The sequence below is a fragment of the Mytilus trossulus genome, chromosome 2, assembly GCF_036588685.1.
Source record: "Mytilus trossulus isolate FHL-02 chromosome 2, PNRI_Mtr1.1.1.hap1, whole genome shotgun sequence".
NCBI classification, from domain to species: domain Eukaryota; kingdom Metazoa; phylum Mollusca; class Bivalvia; order Mytilida; family Mytilidae; genus Mytilus; species Mytilus trossulus.
In genome coordinates this window covers 40,369,778-40,388,841 of record NC_086374.1, presented here as the reverse complement: position 1 = coordinate 40,388,841, position 19,064 = coordinate 40,369,778, and the positions used below count along the sequence as shown (strand labels likewise).

General features: G+C 31.5%; 2 protein-coding genes across 2 annotated transcripts in view; one reads left to right on the top strand and one right to left on the bottom strand.

The window, feature by feature from the left end:
• Positions 1–135: 135 nt before the first annotated feature.
• On the bottom strand, positions 136–13,431 carry LOC134707217 (putative RNA polymerase II subunit B1 CTD phosphatase RPAP2). The gene is made up of 10 exons (XM_063566808.1): positions 13,299–13,431; positions 10,550–10,724; positions 9,920–10,018; positions 5,977–6,042; positions 5,553–5,671; positions 3,628–4,759; positions 3,034–3,131; positions 2,403–2,483; positions 1,365–1,433; positions 136–294 (listed from the first exon to the last, which is right to left on the bottom strand). The coding sequence occupies exons 1-10, from the start codon at positions 13,319–13,321 to the stop codon at positions 150–152; spliced, it is 2,007 nt and encodes a 668-aa protein (XP_063422878.1). The 5' UTR covers positions 13,322–13,431; the 3' UTR covers positions 136–149.
• Positions 13,432–13,588: 157 nt separating this feature from the next.
• The window catches only part of LOC134707216 (general transcription factor 3C polypeptide 5-like), a 52,735-nt gene continuing 47,259 nt past the window's right edge, over positions 13,589–19,064 (top strand). The window contains exon 1 of the mRNA XM_063566807.1: positions 13,589–13,756. Coding sequence (XP_063422877.1) covers positions 13,616–13,756 — 141 coding nt within the window. The 5' untranslated portion in view covers positions 13,589–13,615. The remainder of the gene's footprint in view (positions 13,757–19,064) is intronic.

Below are 19,064 nucleotides of genomic sequence, written 5' to 3'. Positions count from 1 at the left end.
CCATAGAGTCTAAAAAGCTACCACAAGACAACTGAGACAGCCATGTGCTTAGGATATCAACATTTAAATCTTAAAACTCTGAAGTCAAAGTCCATCCATAAAATAACCTTATTTGGCCAAAAAAATACTCCTGTATATGGTCCCATATTTTAATTAGTGATAGATAATAAGTCATCAATGTACATATCAATCTGCTGTAAGTTAGTCCCTAGTCTGCCAAGTAAAATCTTGAAGTATGTCACAGATGTTGGTTGGAGGAATGCTTTCTTTATCTTAATATTCTTCCTAGACAGCCTGCAAAAAAAATTGTGCTGGAACAAATATACTAAATAATTTGTTGAAACATCAACAGCAGTCTCATGTCAACCTTTGTGTTTAATTAGTATCTCAAAGAAATCATACCCGTAGCCAGGAATTTAGGGGAGCTACGGGCCTGGAAATTCACAATGTATTTGTTGATAATATCCTACCAAATCAGATCCTGGTATGAAAAGATAATGTAATCAGTTGTTAACAGTAGTCATACAACTTAAAAGAACTGACAATATTTATCAATGGAACAAACAATGTCACATGTCACTCTTGTTGACTTAAATACAGACAGTGCCTGCACCTGGCCAAAAGCCTGTTGGACAGGGGTTACCATCACTTCATGTCTGTCATCTTTTTAATTTTTGTAAATAGATTCTTTATGAATAGGTTATTTTATGATTTTTTTCAATTAAATTGTTCACATTTTTCATGTAGAGGCCTTTTTTAACCTACAATAAAGTTTTTTTTTCTTTGTTGAAGGCTATACTGTTGCATATATTGTATGGATGGTATAAGCTTGAGTGCTGATATTCAAAAATGGCTTATAAGGTGGCATACTACATTTTAGATTGTACTTCATTTAATACTTTGTAATATAGATAAAAGAAACTTTTTACTTTTATACAGAACCTATGACACTGGAAGTGGAAGTCAATATGTTTAATATGCACCTGCTTTTCAAATTTTGTGATAAATAGATCAACACCAATCATATTTTACATTTAAGTGTGTAAATCAATATTAAAATTTATAGACTTATAAGGTTTTGGTGGAGTTGTGTTACTCAGCTTTTAGTTTTCTACATTGTGTTTTGTTCCCCTTATTTTTGTCTGTTTGCCCACATACAAATAAAACTGTTTTTTTCTTAATACCCAGGTAACAATTTGGCCCTGACTTATTTTGTGAAGTGAACCTAGCTTTTTATTCACTCAATCTTTAAAAATTTATGGCTTAGGATGAAAATTTCTAGAAGTTTCATTAGATAACTTTAAATTACACAATGACTGAATGAGTCTACATTACAATGCAAGCTGTTTCTTAACAATACTTACATTCTCAGTAAAATAAGATTGATAATAGTCCACTCTGCTGGCTTGTGCAGGATATTTTTGCTGTCAAGACTGAAAAATAAACAGATGACATATGTCTCTACAGGTTTATATGGATAATTCTATGCAAATTAATGATGGGACTTTTTAATTTTAAAACACTTATCTTGTTTGAAACTAGTTAATTTATTTTCTTTACCAAGTCATTATTTTTTAACAAAAGTTGCATCAGAACACACATAATGATTTCTTTTCTAAGAGCATAACCTTTTTCAGCAAGTCAAGGCATGCAAATTACAGCTCATTTTATGCTTTAGTGACAAGATTATTTTAAATTAAACCTCAAATCATAATGTGGATTTGATATTTATAATCATATGGAAGATTTTTTTCAAATTTGTGCACAGTCTATGTGATGGTACAAAATTTAAAACACTTTACCATGGGCATAGAAAAACAAGAATGTGTCCATAGTACATAGATGCCCCACTGGCATTATCATTTTCTGTGTTTGGTAGACTGTGAAATTGGGGTCAATACTCTAATTCAGCATTACATTAGAAATATCATATCATAGGGAACATGTCTACTAGGTTTCAAGTTGATTGGACTCCAACTTTATCAATAACCACCTTGACCAAGAACTTTAACTCAAACTTAACCTAAAGTGGGACAGACGGACAAACAAATGAACAAACCCACATACCTAAAAACATAAGGCCCTTAGGAGGGGCATAAATATCAATATTTTTTCAATAATGAATATTTATGTGCATCTTTATTAATATATACATTGGTTCTTCTATCTAAAGAAAATTCAAACTGCTTTTATATGAAAGTGTAAACGTTACTTGTAAATGTATATGCTGTGCATATTCCTCTCATTGCTTGAAAAAAGATCAGAAATTAACTTTGACATGGGATGAAGAAATAACAGATATTCTTACATGTCTTACAGAAAGATGCATAAGGAAAACACAGACAGAAAAATATTATGTGGAAGGTAAGATAAAAATGTCAATCCAAAATGCAGCTACTAACCTGAATGTTCCAATCATGTCTTTGTATTCAGTATAAACATCTTGTAGTGTAAGCTTCAAGGGAGATAACACATCTTGTATCCTAAATGGGAAAAAAAACATATGTTCTATAATCATGTACACAGACATAAAAGTAGGATAACTTATAAGATATAAAAAAGAAATAACATTCATTTCTTTTTATTTCATGGTCATAAATTGAAATGTTAACTGTTCTCATGTCAAGTGTGTAAATAATTGTAAACTACATCTGTTTTCTCTTCAGTTTTATAATTATGCAAAGCAATAAACAAAAAAGTCATTTTCTGATAAAAAAAAAAAAAAAGTCACAAAAAGGAGATTTTGGTTATTTTATGACAGATAAATCTTTATCATGACAGCACTCAGCTATTGTATCCAGGATGTGACCTATGAGTGAGATGAAATGAGTTGACTAGACAGAAGAAAGTAATTTGTCCATGACATGTGTACACACACTGACACAAACCATCAGATAGTGAAAATTAACATCATACTTTGAATTTAAGAACAGCAACAAATATAAGGAAACAAAATTTACTCAATGCTAAATTTGAAACACCCCCCCCCCCCCCCCCAAAAAAAAAAATAACAGAAGAAAATAAAAAACTTACACATTTTGTAATCTGTCCATTACTATTTTCCTTCTTATTTGCATCTGATCACAAGTGTCCACTGTAGGCAGGTATACAGGTGTATTTTCTTGGTAATCCTACAATGTAAACAGAATTCAAATGAAGAAAGTTTTTTTTTTTTTTTTGTGTGCATGTATAAATACCGTGCAATGTCCAGTCTGTGTTTTTGTCATATGTCTTTCTGTCTGTGTTTTTTTTATATGTCTTTCTACTTGAAAACTTATCAATTGTTTGGTAGAAATCAAATCTAAAAGCTTAACTATAATTTTCATCTTCTGACATTGAGGCACTATAAATTTTTCACATAAAAAAGGGCCACCAATATCAAAAGTCAGGGATATAATGTTTCTGCATACAAGAGTATTCTGTTGAAATATGCATAGAACGAAGGAAACAAAAAAAAAAAAATTATGTTTTTTTCTCTGGGAGAAGTTACTGGAAGTTTAAAAAGTGAAAGTTAAAATTTTATTTTAAATAACCATGAGTGGTCAAAATAAATAAATGATTGTACAAATTGTTATTGCTGTTGTACATTTCATTAACAAACTAAATATAAGTATTAACTGATAGTACCTTTTCTGTAGGTTCAGTAAACAATTCACCAGCAAAATACCGTTGGACTTTATTTGCATAATCTTTTGTTTCTACTCTCAGTCTTTCAAATTCAGGTATTGGTAGCCTTTGATCTTTATCATCGTCCATATTGGACTCAGTACCAATATCCTCTATTTCAAATTCTCCAGCATCCACTCTTTTACATAAAGCTTGATATAATGCATCAAAATGTGTTTTAGACCAGCTCTTACTGGTTTGATCCTGTTCTGCTGGCTTTTGTAAACAGTCTAAGGTTTCAGTTGTAATCCATGTTTTAACAGACTGACATATCAACTGAATAACAGAATGACTAGACATTTTGGTATTTCCTGGTTTTGGCTTGGAGTCTTTTTCTTTGCCAACATCAGACAAAGATGCTGCCGACTTATCATAGGTTTTACTGCTTTCACTTTCAACAATTTTTTTGAAAACTGATGATCTATCACTTATGTCTCTCTCTGATATACTAGTGTTTTTCTGTTCATGCTCTACATGGACATTTTTGGGAACATTGTTATCTCCTTCAAGAACTTTTGAAACATCTTTATCAATGGAAATGTGTTGCTGATTAGAACTTTTGGTCTCAATGTTTTGTTGTGAATTTCCTCTTGTATTTTGTACCATTGAAGGTTCAGATTCAGTTTCTATTCCGGCCAACTGACCCAGCAACTGTTTTCTTCTGTCTAATAGTTTCATCAACTGTTGCATTTTATCTTCAGTTTGTGAGGGATTATCTCCCTTTGTACAACTTGTCTCAGATATTGACTTCACAGGAGGACAACTTGCATTATCTGCCTCTCCTTCTGAAATTTTACAATCACTTTTAGTTTTTTCTTTAAATGTACCCTGAGTACTTCTTTTAAATTGCTCTTTATCTGTACAAATATTTTCATCATCTTTTTCGTCATCTGAATCTTCTACACAACCTTGTTCCAACAAAGTTTCATCCTCAAGTTTAATATCAGCTGTTTTTCTGGTTATATCATTAATTTCTTTATTGTTTTCATCTGGCTTTTTGACCTTTGATTCTGATTGGTCAAGTTTATTCAACTGGTGAACTTCTTTCCATACAGCTTCTATTGGTCCAACAACTTCTACTCCTGGTAGTCCACTAAAACAAACACACAATCAAATACTATTGGTGAACTTATCTTTTTTTTATTAAAATAGAAAAACAATACATTGGACTATTGTACACATAATCTGATTCCTGGCTGATTTTTACATTTCATGACCAATTACTTGTTGTACTTTTTTTTTAATTCAAAATGTAAATTACATGCTCTTAGGACTTCACCTTTTGAAATTGAAATATAAAGTTTCACCATATTTTTCTGGTTTTACCATTTTATGGTATGTCCAATGATGGAACCTTTAGATCTTACACCATTCTGGTTTTTTTCTATTAAGCTAGTACTCACTATATCCAAAATTTATAAATTCATTATAAAAAGAAATTAAACAAAGAAATTCAAGAGAGCTATTGATATGTTAATGTTTTAATCATTTAAGCTAAACAATAATTTTCTTCCATTAAAAAATCTTTTCTTGGACAATTGCTGTTTTGTAATCACCCCTAAAACACCTAAGATTGTTTTAAATATTTTCTTATATCACTTGAACATATTTTTAATGAATTTCAGGCAATGCTGAATTTCTCAAATCTAATTAAAATTATTATATATGAAATGCTTGTATGTTCATCACTGAAATCAGTGAAATTTTGCTTTTCTTTCATTAATATTAAGACGTCATACATGTTCATGGCTTTATATGTTTATTGTATATTGTTTTTTAGAATGGTACAGTTTACAGATAGTTGTTGAAAGTATATTATATTTTGAATTTAAATAGTAAAATGTCAGACATAAAATTAGTAAAATTTTTAAAGTTAAACCTGGTACCTGTTTGTAGTAAGCAGAGTAACACAAACTCTCTCCTCTTCTCTTAACCATAATGGAGTTGTAGATAACTGATGCTGCAGGTGTCTTGATGCTTTGTAACAATGATTACTGCAGAAACTCTGTTAAAATATAACATATGAAGTTAAATAACTTATATATGTTTTCTTCATAAAATTTTAATAACAATGTATATTAACTCAAATAAGAATTTAATCATGTTTTATTTTTGTAACTTAGACAACTGTATGGAAGACATAGGGAGATAAACCACATATTCTAAGGGACATAATGCTCTGAATGACAATGTTTAATGGTTATGAAATGAAATCATGACTTTCTGTAGATGGCTTGTTTGACATTGAAAAGAGATTTTTTTTCCATAATCATATAATCAAAAAAAATCAATTAAAAAACTATGACATACTTTCCTCTCAGTTATATCATAAACTTTGTTGTCTTTTGTGGAGATATGATATTTCTGCTTGGACACCTGTCAATATAAAATATGTAAATTATGCTTTAGTAATAAGGTACTAACTTGTATGAATTCAAACTATTGTCTAAAGTAGTAATTTTTACAGTTTGGTACAGACATGAAAAAGAACATGTCCATTGTACAAGGATACCCCATCTGCACTATTATTTTCCATATTCAGTGGAACGTGGAAATTGGGGGGAAATCTATAATTTGGCATTAAAATTAGAAAGATCATATCATAGATAACATTTGTACTACGTTTCAATTTGTTTGGACTTCAACTTCATCAAAAACTACCTCGACTGAAAACTGTCACTGGAAGTGGGACAGATGGACGGACAAAAGGACCAAAAAACATAATGCCCATAATTGGGGAATAAAATTTAGGAATTTATAATGAAAAAAAAGCACATGACAAGAAACCAATAAAGCAGCTTAAATGAAATGGAAGATTCTTCATGCATAATATGATGATATAGATAAATAAAATTAAAGGCTTTAAAGATAAAACACAATTTAAAAAAAAGATGCATGCTGTCCTGATAAGCATACACACACTCTTGATTCTAAAAAAAAAAAGGTTCTATGAAGAAAAAAGTTGTTTCTGACCAAGTCAATTTTTACACTGACCAAAATCTGTATAGTGATCTTTTTTTTTTTAACTTCTGGTGCAAGAGAATATTTCCATGATTTATTTATATCAATCATGAAATAAACAAAATCAAACTCCTAACAAATTATTCTGTCTTTACAGTATGCTCCAGTATACCAGACATATAAATAACTTACAGCATTGAGTGGTTTACTACAGACAGGATAGCCACATGTCTTTGTTATAGACTAGAACTTACATCATTAAGTGGTTTACTACAAATAGGATAGCCACATGTCTTTGTTATAGACTAGAACTTACATCATTAAGTGGTTTACTACAGACAGGATAGCCACATGTCTTTGTTATAGACTAGAACTTACATCATTAAGTGGTTTACTACAGACAGGATAGCCACATGTCTTTGTTATAGACTAGAACTTACAGCATTAAGTGGTTTACTACAAATAGGATAGCCACATGTCTTTGTTATAGACTAGAACTTACAGCATTAAGTGGTTTACTACAGACAGGATAGCCACATGTCTTTGTTATAGACTAGAACTTACAGCATTAAGTGGTTTACTACAAATAGGATAGCCACATGTCTTTGTTATAGACTAGAACTTACAGCATTAAGTGGTTTACTACAGATAGGATAGCCACATGTCTTTGTTATAGACTAGAACTTACAGCATTAAGTGGTTTACTACAAATAGGATAGCCACATGTCTTTGTTATAGACCAGAACTTACAGCATTAAGTGGTTTACTACAGACAGGATAGCCACATGTCTTTGTTATAGACTATAACTTACAGCATTAAGTGGTTTACTACAGACAGGATAGCCACATGTCTTTGTTATAGACTAGAACTTACAGCATTAAGTGATTTACTACAGACAGGATAGCCACATGTCTTTGTTATAGACTAGAACTTACAGCATTGAGTGGTTTACTACAGACAGGATAGCCACATGTCTTTGTTATAGACTAGAACTTACATCATTAAGTGGTTTACTACAAATAGGATAGCCACATGTCTTTGTTATAGACTAGAACTTACATCATTAAGTGGTTTACTACAGACAGGATAGCCACATGTCTTTGTTATAGACTAGAACTTACATCATTAAGTGGTTTACTACAGACAGGATAGCCACATGTCTTTGTTATAGACTAGAACTTACAGCATTAAGTGGTTTACTACAAATAGGATAGCCACATGTCTTTGTTATAGACTAGAACTTACAGCATTAAGTGGTTTACTACAGACAGGATAGCCACATGTCTTTGTTATAGACTAGAACTTACAGCATTAAGTGGTTTACTACAAATAGGATAGCCACATGTCTTTGTTATAGACTAGAACTTACAGCATTAAGTGGTTTACTACAGATAGGATAGCCACATGTCTTTGTTATAGACTAGAACTTACAGCATTAAGTGGTTTACTACAAATAGGATAGCCACATGTCTTTGTTATAGACCAGAACTTACAGCATTAAGTGGTTTACTACAGACAGGATAGCCACATGTCTTTGTTATAGACTATAACTTACAGCATTAAGTGGTTTACTACAGACAGGATAGCCACATGTCTTTGTTATAGACTAGAACTTACAGCATTAAGTGATTTACTACAGACAGGATAGCCACATGTCTTTGTTATAGACTAGAACTTACAGTATTAAGTGGTTTACTACAGACAGGATAGCCACATGTCTTTGTTATAGACTAGAACTTACAGCATTAAGTGGTTTACTACAAATAGGATAGCCACATGTCTTTGTTATAGACTAGAACTTACAGCATTAAGTGGTTTACTACAGACAGGATAGCCACATGTCTTTGTTATAGACTAGAACTTACAGCATTAAGTGGTTTACTACAAATAGGATAGCCACATGTCTTTGTTATAGACTAGAACTTACAGCATTAAGTGGTTTACTACAGATAGGATAGCCACATGTCTTTGTTATAGACTAGAACTTACAGCATTAAGTGGTTTACTACAAATAGGATAGCCACATGTCTTTGTTATAGACTAGAACTTACAGCATTAAGTGGTTTACTACAAATAGGATAGCCACATGTCTTTGTTATAGACCAGAACTTACAGCATTAAGTGGTTTACTACAAATAGGATAGCCACATGTCTTTGTTATAGACCAGAACTTACAGCATTAAGTGGTTTACTACAGACAGGATAGCCACATGTCTTTGTTATAGACTAGAACTTACAGCATTAAGTGGTTTACTACAGACAGGATAGCCACATGTCTTTGTTATAGACTATAACTTACAGCATTAAGTGGTTTACTACAGACAGGATAGCCACATGTCTTTGTTATAGACTAGAACTTACAGCATTAAGTGGTTTACTACAGACAGGATAGCCACATGTCTTTGTTATAGACTAGAACTTACAGCATTAAGTGATTTACTACAGACAGGATAGCCACATGTCTTTGTTATAGACTAGAACTTACAGCATTAAGTGGTTTACTACAGACAGGATAGCCACATGTCTTTGTTATAGACTAGAACTTACAGCATTAAGTGGTTTACTACAAATAGGATAGCCACATGTCTTTGTTATAGACTAGAACTTACAGCATTAAGTGGTTTACTACAGACAGGATAGCCACATGTCTTTGTTATAGACTAGAACTTACAGCATTAAGTGGTTTACTACAAATAGGATAGCCACATGTCTTTGTTATAGACTAGAACTTACAGCATTAAGTGGTTTACTACAGATAGGATAGCCACATGTCTTTGTTATAGACTAGAACTTACAGCATTAAGTGGTTTACTACAAATAGGATAGCCACATGTCTTTGTTATAGACTAGAACTTACAGCATTAAGTGGTTTACTACAAATAGGATAGCCACATGTCTTTGTTATAGACCAGAACTTACAGCATTAAGTGGTTTACTACAAATAGGATAGCCACATGTCTTTGTTATAGACCAGAACTTACAGCATTAAGTGGTTTACTACAGACAGGATAGCCACATGTCTTTGTTATAGACTAGAACTTACAGCATTAAGTGGTTTACTACAGACAGGATAGCCACATGTCTTTGTTATAGACTAGAACTTACAGCATTAAGTGGTTTACTACAGACAGGATAGCCACATGTCTTTGTTATAGACTAGAACTTACAGCATTAAGTGGTTTACTACAGACAGGATAGCCACATGTCTTTGTTATAGACTAGAACTTACAGCATTAAGTGGTTTACTACAGACAGGATAGCCACATGTCTTTGTTATAGACTAGAACTTACAGCATTGAGTGGTTTACTACAGACAGGATAGCCACATGTCTTTGTTATAGATCTTTCTTCAACAATATCTTCATAATGGTGAGGTGCAATAAACTGGCACTGAAATCACAAATATTGTTTCTGATTATGAGATTTACATTAAGTATGTGACATGAAGGCCAAACTTCTATGGTTTGTTAAATTGAAAAAAATGAAAGCTCTCCATTCTCAATCCTTAGCTTTTTATGTTTTTTACGGAACGAAGTTTATTGTGTGTGTGTTTCATGCTATGGCATTGTCAGTTTTTCCTCCACTTATGAGTTTTGAATGTCTCCTTGGTATCCTCTGTCTTTTAAAAATATTAAGATGGAGACAGTAGAAGGTATAGTTATGAGGAACAAAAAAACATTTTCATGAACCTACAACCTTCTTCATTTAATGTGTGTACATAGTCATAAACCACAACAATCTGAAGGTGCATACATATATAATAAACTATATTTATAGAGCTCAGCAAACAGAGACATGAAACATGTGAAAAAAACAATTCTTCAGATCATTATGTCAAATAGTGTGTGACACTTATGCTTTACACATGTACTTGCACCATTGAAAAAAAAGGATTAAAAAAATTCTATAATTAAAACATACTGAATCTTTGAGAAATTCTTCTGTAATTGGGTTTTCTATCAGTCTTTCAACAACACGGAAGGCTTTTTCTTCAAATGCAACTTGTTTTCTGATCTTAGCTTCTAATAACTTTTTCTTTTCCAATTGTTTATTTACTTCCTCCTTTCCCATATTCTTCTCTCTTCCTTTGACATGTCTTTAATTCAATAAGAAGTAAAATTATTACATCATTATAAACATTTAAAAGAAAATCACATTAAGGGAAATATGGCAGTTTATTGACCAAGGTGTCAGGGCTGCCAAGTCTCACACATTTTTCTTTGATCTACTGTTTTTTTCTCTTTGATCTTTACAATTAAGCCAAATCTCATGCATTTGCTTCATGAAAAGTTGGCAGAACTAAGGTATTATTTTAAAAAAAATGGATCAATCATGCATATGTATCCAGATATTATACTTCATGTGAAATTTGGATGTTTGACCGCATTTTTTCCTTAGATCCATCAATGAAGTCCTAATAAATTCCCAACAAGTTTTGAGATGTAATGAAATAATTAAGATATTTACAGTATAAATAATTCTACACTTTGAAATAAAAGGGTTCATAGATTGTGGAGTGTATGTCAATTAGATGGCAGTTGAATTATACACTTAAACACCTCCAATAGTTGTATGTTTTGTCATCCTAAATAAATAACAGAATTCAGTCATGTCAGTAAATCATTTAAAATATGTAATTGTGCTTTAGTTTTATGAGATATGGCATGGGTTTTCCTCATTTTTAAAGGCTATACAGTGACCTATAGTTATTAATTTCTGTGTCATTTGGTCTTTTGTAGAAAATTGTCTCATTGCCAATCATATATATATCAAGGTGGCTATCTGTCCACACGAATAGTGCTAGGGCTATTTGTCTGGCCATTGCATAGCCAATGTCAGTTTATGTGTTAGTCCGTGATTACTCTGACGTCCAAAGGCTGTTATGCCAGACAAACTGGGGCCGTGGGACCTTAGAGCTTGGGGTCAAGTAGGATATACGGTACTATAGTTCCATCGGAAGAAAATAGGAGTAAATTGGTTTAAATTAGAAGTAAATCGGTTTACATGTATATATATATATTTTGACATATTAACAGGTCGACAGGTCGACAGGTTGACAATGAAAAGGTCGACAAGTGTTAAAATCGACAGGTCTACAGCTTGACAATGAAAAGGTTGACAAACGACAAGTTTATAAGTGTTAAGATCGACAGGATAACAGGTCGACAAGTTGACAGATCGACAAGTTGACAGGTCAACAAGTCTTATTAACCTGTCTACCTGTCAACCTGTCGACTTGTCGACCTGTCAACCTGTTAACTATAATTTGTTTTTACATTTTTAACATTGTCAATCTGTCGACTTGTCAACCTGTCAACCAATTATTTGAACGATAACATTTTTAACATTGTCAACCTGTCGACTTGTCTACTTGTCGACTTGTCAACCTGTCAACCACTTATTTCAACCATAACATTTTTTAAATTGTCAACCTGTCGACTTGTCAACCTGTCAACCACTTATTTCAACCATAACATTTTTAAAATTGTCAACCTGTCGACTTGTCAACCTGTCAACCACTTATTCCAACCATAACGTTTTTAAAATTGTCAACCTGTCGACTTGTCAACCTGTTAATCACTCATTTATTTCAGTTTAATGTAAAATTTAAACATTTGTAACTTTATTATCCATGAATACATACGCGTATGAATTTATTGCAAAAGCCGGAACTATAGTACCGTATATCCTACTTGAGCCTAATCTTGTCCCATATCAAAAAGTGGATATTTGCCCACCCAAAAAGGATGCGCTGCTTCATCGCTTCTGGTGCCGACTGACAACCTCGGAATTAAATAAATAGAGCATCAATCGGTTCATTTTTCATTTACAATGTATCTCTTCATTTATGTAAGTTTCACCTACCTGCCAACCTTAATTTTTCCACATTTTAGCAGTTTTCACAGCAACCCATTGATTTCGGCATTTTGACTTTGACTTTCAAATGGATGTCAAGTTACAAGAGAGTTCGTGGTCTCGAGACTCAAAATATGCAAATATTTATATTTTTTCACCTCCTTCATTCCTTTATAGGAAATCCATGTTGAACGTTCAGTAGCCAACAACGATTTTTCATCTCCTTTACAGGAGATTGGTATGTAGCATTTAGTTCCGACCACGTTACAATCGGAAGCTCTCGGACATTTAGATAACTTGCATCGTAAATGAACGAGGTGTTACATTATGGTCATTTGCATAAATCATCACTGTTTTCTTGTGGTCACATGATAATCTTTGAAAATGAAAGGCAAAATGCCGAAATTGATGGTTCACTATGAAAACTGTCTAATTATTCATATAATTCCAAGGCCGTCAGTCGGCACCAGAAGCCACGAACCAGTGCCTCTATTTTGGGTGGGCAAATATCCACTTTTTGATATGGGACAGCTCTGACGTCCCACGGCCCCAGCGTGTCTGGCAAAACAGCCGTTGGACGTCAGAGTAATCTCGGACTACTGTGTCTATTAGTTTAGAATATTGTAGAAGAGTGTGTGATGTTATTTTTAACAGCTAACGATATACAGAACAAATTATCAAATGCGTTTCCTGATTTGACTTTAGTTATCAAATTCCAGAAAAGGTGAAAATATTTTTTCGTGACGAAATGACTAAATATGTGCCGATAGTGCGGTACGACATGTACCCCTGATTGAATTAAATAATGGGTTACTTTTCATTTGCGTTCTTTTTCATTTTGAGAGCAAATATATGCGTACAGGTCGCTATCTATGGTGTGTTAGTTATGTTCAAAGATTATGAAATATTTTATCATGGGCGCAGACATCTTGAAAATAATCTCTAAATTCATAAATCTCAAACTTTATTTTCTTTTTGATTCATAAATGAAAACCATAATATCTACAGAAACATCATTTCTTATTTTACATTACATATGAGATACTTTGATAAATAACAAAAACTTAATAGTTTTCCTGGAAAAAATAAAAATTAGAGATTAAAGCACTAGTTGAAAATGAAAACAAAAACATGAACATGTGGTCTAGTGGAGATAAATTAACCAAAGTCCCCTTCAATCACAAACGATTTGTTTGTGTAGATTATCCAGGTGTTGTCAAAAATGTAGATAATGCGTTGAAGTCTGTAGGTGGAACTGAAAATGTTTCAAAGGTGAACAAGACATTTATAAGTATGATCAATGATGATATAGATATATAACATATATATATGCCAGACTCACTGTTTACATTTCTGTAAGTGTTAAAAAAAATATACAACCACCTATCTTCAAGACATTGTAGCACTCTACCTACCAACCTGTATTACTGTGTTGAGTTGAAAACTTCTTTAGCTGCCTTGCAATGGGCTATTCCAGAAATATTCTGTCCCCCCCCTATGGAAGACATAAGATGTAAAAAAAAAAATCCATGGAAATTTTTTTCACCATTACCAAAATGTTCTGGAATTCCAGATTTTAAACACGTTATAAAACTTAAATGTACTGGATTTTTTTTCATACTGCTGTCAATTTGTCTGGAAATTTAACTGTAAATATTAGAAACAATGCCTATGGAAGACATCAGTTAATTTTTTTTTGTCTGGAATTTATAGGTTTCTTTCTAAATGAGCCAAAAAAACTGGAATTTTATACTAAGTAATTATAAGTAACATATTATATGCAACCTTAACCAAAAGAAAAGAAACTGTGTTTGAAAGTTTCAGGACAAACAAATCCTTGACTACAAGAACTGCTAGCTAACATGTTTACCAGTGTTTAAAAAGGCTTGTTAATGGCTTGACAAAAACACCACTATGCCAGTAGAATTTCAATCTAGCACATGCATTCTTGTAACCTCGCTGTATATATTTTCTCTATATATCTGTCCCAAGTCAGAAGCCTGTAATTTTAGTGGTTGTCACTTTTACTATATTTCATATTTGTTTTTCATTTAATGTTTTGAACATGTATATCAATTTCAATTTTTGGCCATTGTTTTTTTTGTCTGTATTGTTTTATAATTGTATCAATAAACCAATTTTTTGAGACGTTTCAGCTTTATTGATACAATTATTTTATTGGAATTTTGAAAACAATGTATTGTTTTACACAGGTCATTTTTAGGCCCATTCTAGCTTACTATGCTGTGTGAGCCTAGGATCAACTGGAGTTATTTATTTTCAAAAATAATAATAAACGAGCCTGTAGCAAGTTCATTTATAGTTAAATTGAAAAACAAGAGTTGATATCAAGCAAAATTCAATTTTCACAAGTTGTTAAACCTATTTCTCTTGAGGTCAACACTCTCAAAGTGTGAAATTAAAAATATGTAGTTTTCATTATTACATACTTTTAATGCTAATTACATTTGTAGGTGAAAGTGTCAAAATAATGGGATCAAAAGCACAAACAGCAAATTATAGCTGTTAAGAATGCATATGGGAAAAATGTTAGGAGAGATAATTGATTTGACCACTATTGTATTATAATATATTGGATACATTTACACATTGTTTAAATTTACCACATCAAAAGATTCTGACATCTAATTAGCTACAGACACTTGTGATATAAACAGGCAAGTTGAAAACTTGACCTTCATCTAAATTTCCAGATTTGATCATATTTAATGAAGCTTGAAATAATGACCATGATGAATTTTTCAGCAGCTCATCCCTACCACTAAATAAATAGTAAATGAAATTGGAGTTCCTGTTTGAAAATGCAAATGATTAAACAACACGACTTAATTGCCGAAGTTTAATTATGAATGCAATAATCATAAACCTTCAAAGATGAACACTTTGAAAAATACTGGTGTTTTAGATATGAAATGCTTTTGAAAGAATAATGTCTTACTGAAAAATTCCAATTATATCTTCATAAAAAAAATCAAACCACCCATTTTTTAAAGAAAAAGAACAAAGTTAAAAACAGATCTATGTTTACAATGTATCATTCTTTACTTATCCTTCTCAAGCAGAAAAACTTCAAAAAGAATTCAGGTAATACTAGCATCTTTTTAAAACAGATTCTACAATAGGTGTCCAATCCCATAAAAAACTATCAATAGGATTCAAAAGAAATAGAACATTGCTGAATTAGCGAAATGAGCTATAAAATTATTTGTATAAACATCACAGTTCCTACAAAATTTCTCACTGTGCAGAACTAATTAAAGACCATCATCATGTAAACCACACATGTAAACTGATATTCTGAAGACAAAATTCTTTTCATGAAACACTGAATTCAACATTTATTGAAATAGTTAGAAAATCAAAAAATCAAATTTTAAATTTCAAATTATATATATTTTTGATAAATAGAAAAAGATATTAATAAACTTTAAACAGTAATAAGAAACATGAAAGAAAAACCAAAAAAAAACCAAAGGGGTCACTAGTCTCTAATGAAGGTTTCCCCTTAATTTTAAACACAATTCTGGGAGAAAATAAACATTGCTACATAGCACTGAGTATCAATGAAATGCCAGAAACATGATTTGCACCAAATATGTGGATATTTGATCAATTTCTATGAAATTATCCCTGATTACAGAAAATGATAATTGAACGTTTAACTTGTACTCTTAATTTATCTTTTCGACTACAAAATTGTGACTTTTTGAATTAAAATGGTGCTTATTTGATTAGTGGTAGCTCTGTAGATCCCCATCTGCATATCTCTTCAATTTAATTATTGCAAGAAATGTTTTTATCTTTATTTTAAAAATTAATCAAAATTTGTTCAGGGTTCTATCTTCTGATTATGAGAAAGCTTCTGTCTAGGTTTTGTAAGTTAAAATTCCACAAAAGTTTGACAAAAGTAATTCAAAATCTTTCACTTACCTAAATGTTGACTGTTATATAATATTTCTTAGTGAATTATGGAAGAATGGGTTGAAAATCTTAATTTTACTCTACACGTCAGGTATTTATCAAGAATGAAGAAACAGTTTCCTGAAATTCCTTGAAGGTTTAAGGAGGAAGGTTGTACATGTATATAAATGCTTAATGAACAAAAATGTAATCATCAGTAAAACACAGCCCCCCTCTAAATCTGCCTCTGAATGCCTAAAAAATGTATTAAGTTGAGCATTTGGGACCCAAAATATCAAAGAGATTTTGCCAAATACAGCTAACAGCTAAGGTATTCTATTCCTGCAATAAAAAATCATTAGTTTTTGAAAATTTCAAAGTTTTGTAAACAAAATATGTTTATACTGCAAAAAAATTAGTCCATTATATCAATGAAATATTGAAAAAGAATAAAAAAAATCTCTTAATGCTGTCTTTGTATAGAAGAAGCGTCTGTCAGATAACTAAAATTTAACAAATCTTTTTTTTTTTTTTTTTTTTTAACCAAAAATGAATTTAAAAGTTGATGACACTAGAGAGAATGGCTATGGCAACCCTAGTTTCAGGCTTGACAAATAGTAAATTGTGAAACAGTATGTCTTATTAAGAATGTCAGTTTGTTATGTGTAATGATTTTTTCTCTAATTTAGTCAATTAATCCCTTTCTGCACCCATTGTATAAAAAAATTTAATCAACGTGTGGGTCATTTGATCTCAGTTCTTCATTGGTTAAAATCCGATTATGACGTCGAATATTCTTGTTTTCCTCTGAATTTCCTATTGTGACGGCATGAAAAAAGGCGGCCATGCCTGATGACGTCACATAGAAAGAACACATCTTTTTGCAGATCAGTCGCAAAGAAGCAAGCAATAAGTTTGCCTGCATATTGTTTAAAAATCATTAGAGAAACAGATTCCACCACCAAACCTCTAGTAATACGATATTTATCCACTCTCCGAGTGGATAAATATCGTATCACACTAGATGCAGTGGTAGAATCTATATTTATAAACTTTAAAATTTCAAAATTCATGTCAAATTTTAGACATCATTGTTAAGAAAATACATTTTCAGATTATTCAATCGGTAGGAGAACATTGCATTCATTATCATCTTAAGTTTCATTCCAGTTCACAATAAAAATATTTTTGAAAATAGGTTTATTCTTAAAACATCAGTCATTTCTTATTAAATATATTCATGATATTTATTTCTTATTAAATATATTTATTTTTCTTATCTTAGTTATATTTGTACACATGTATATACTTTCATATGAGAATAAAACACTTGAACACAAATTATCAATTTATAAAAGTTCACATTGCCATGCATTAATTAAAAAAAAAAGGAGGAGATCTTCTGTGTGTAAAATCAAAAGTCAGTAGACAGTTGGCCACAGATTCTGAAAACAATCTATTTATGTGTAACAGTATTTTGCAATGCATAGTACCCAGCTGGTCATTTCTGGTCATTCATCTACAATATTGTGGTAATTATAGAGGATTTCCTGCTGTGAAGACAAACAATTGTGTTTGAATAAAGGATGTATCAATTATCTGTTAAATTGGTAAATGTTCTGGCTATTGAGCTGAATTAACCCAAAATCTGACATTTGTTTATATGTTACAGGCCTAGGACAAACACTAAATTTCATTCTTAAATTTAGGAGATATTGGTGTTAATTAATGATGAAAAATACAGATTAAATTCTAAATATATATTAGGTCAAATTATCATCTTCTAAATAATATCACAAGTCTGTGAAACTAATCAGATGTCAGTATTTATAATTACTTTTGATATATACATGTATGTTAAAAACTGTCATTAAGGCATCAAAAATTTTGTCAAACCAAATTTTTCTGTTTTTGTCTTCCCTTGTGATAGAATTTTCCTTCTGATGCTGAGTCATAGATGCTGTTAATCCAATCATTTGGAAATTTGCACCTGATTTACATTCAACAGTTTTGTATACATGAAACAAGATAAAAATTATAGAATGCACTTCTGTAAATAAAACAAAGATATTGAAATTTCCCTTTGGAAACCTCTTTACAGCTAAAATGGTGCCACTTTAACTATGAAGTTTTGTAAACATTATATCCTAAAATGAAAAGTTGTTAATATGCAAACCTATTTTATTCAAAAGTCAAAACATACAGCTGTGCAGCATATTTTCAACATTTACATGCCCAGAACGACTAAGAGTTTGAACTTATACTATTGAAAGTCTGTACTTCTCCCCCTCCCTCTTTCCCCTTCACTATGGGTCTTCATCATATTTCAAGTTGGCCCCTACGTACTATAAATGTCAACGTATACTGGTAATATTTCTAAGTTAAAAAATGTATGTCTCTATAAAAAAAAAAAAAGAAAAAAAAAAAAAAAAAAACATAGATAAAACATATATATATATGGATGATATCATGGAACGAATACATATATACAATACAAAATATCTACATGTATGAATATTATATACGGTATACCCCCAAAAGAGGAATATGCATGGTTTATTTAAATTTTATCAGTGTAATAGCTACCGTAATTGAAAACAGTACAATATTTTGAATGCTCCTGCTCTCTTAACTACTATTGCTGACAGTGTCAGATCTT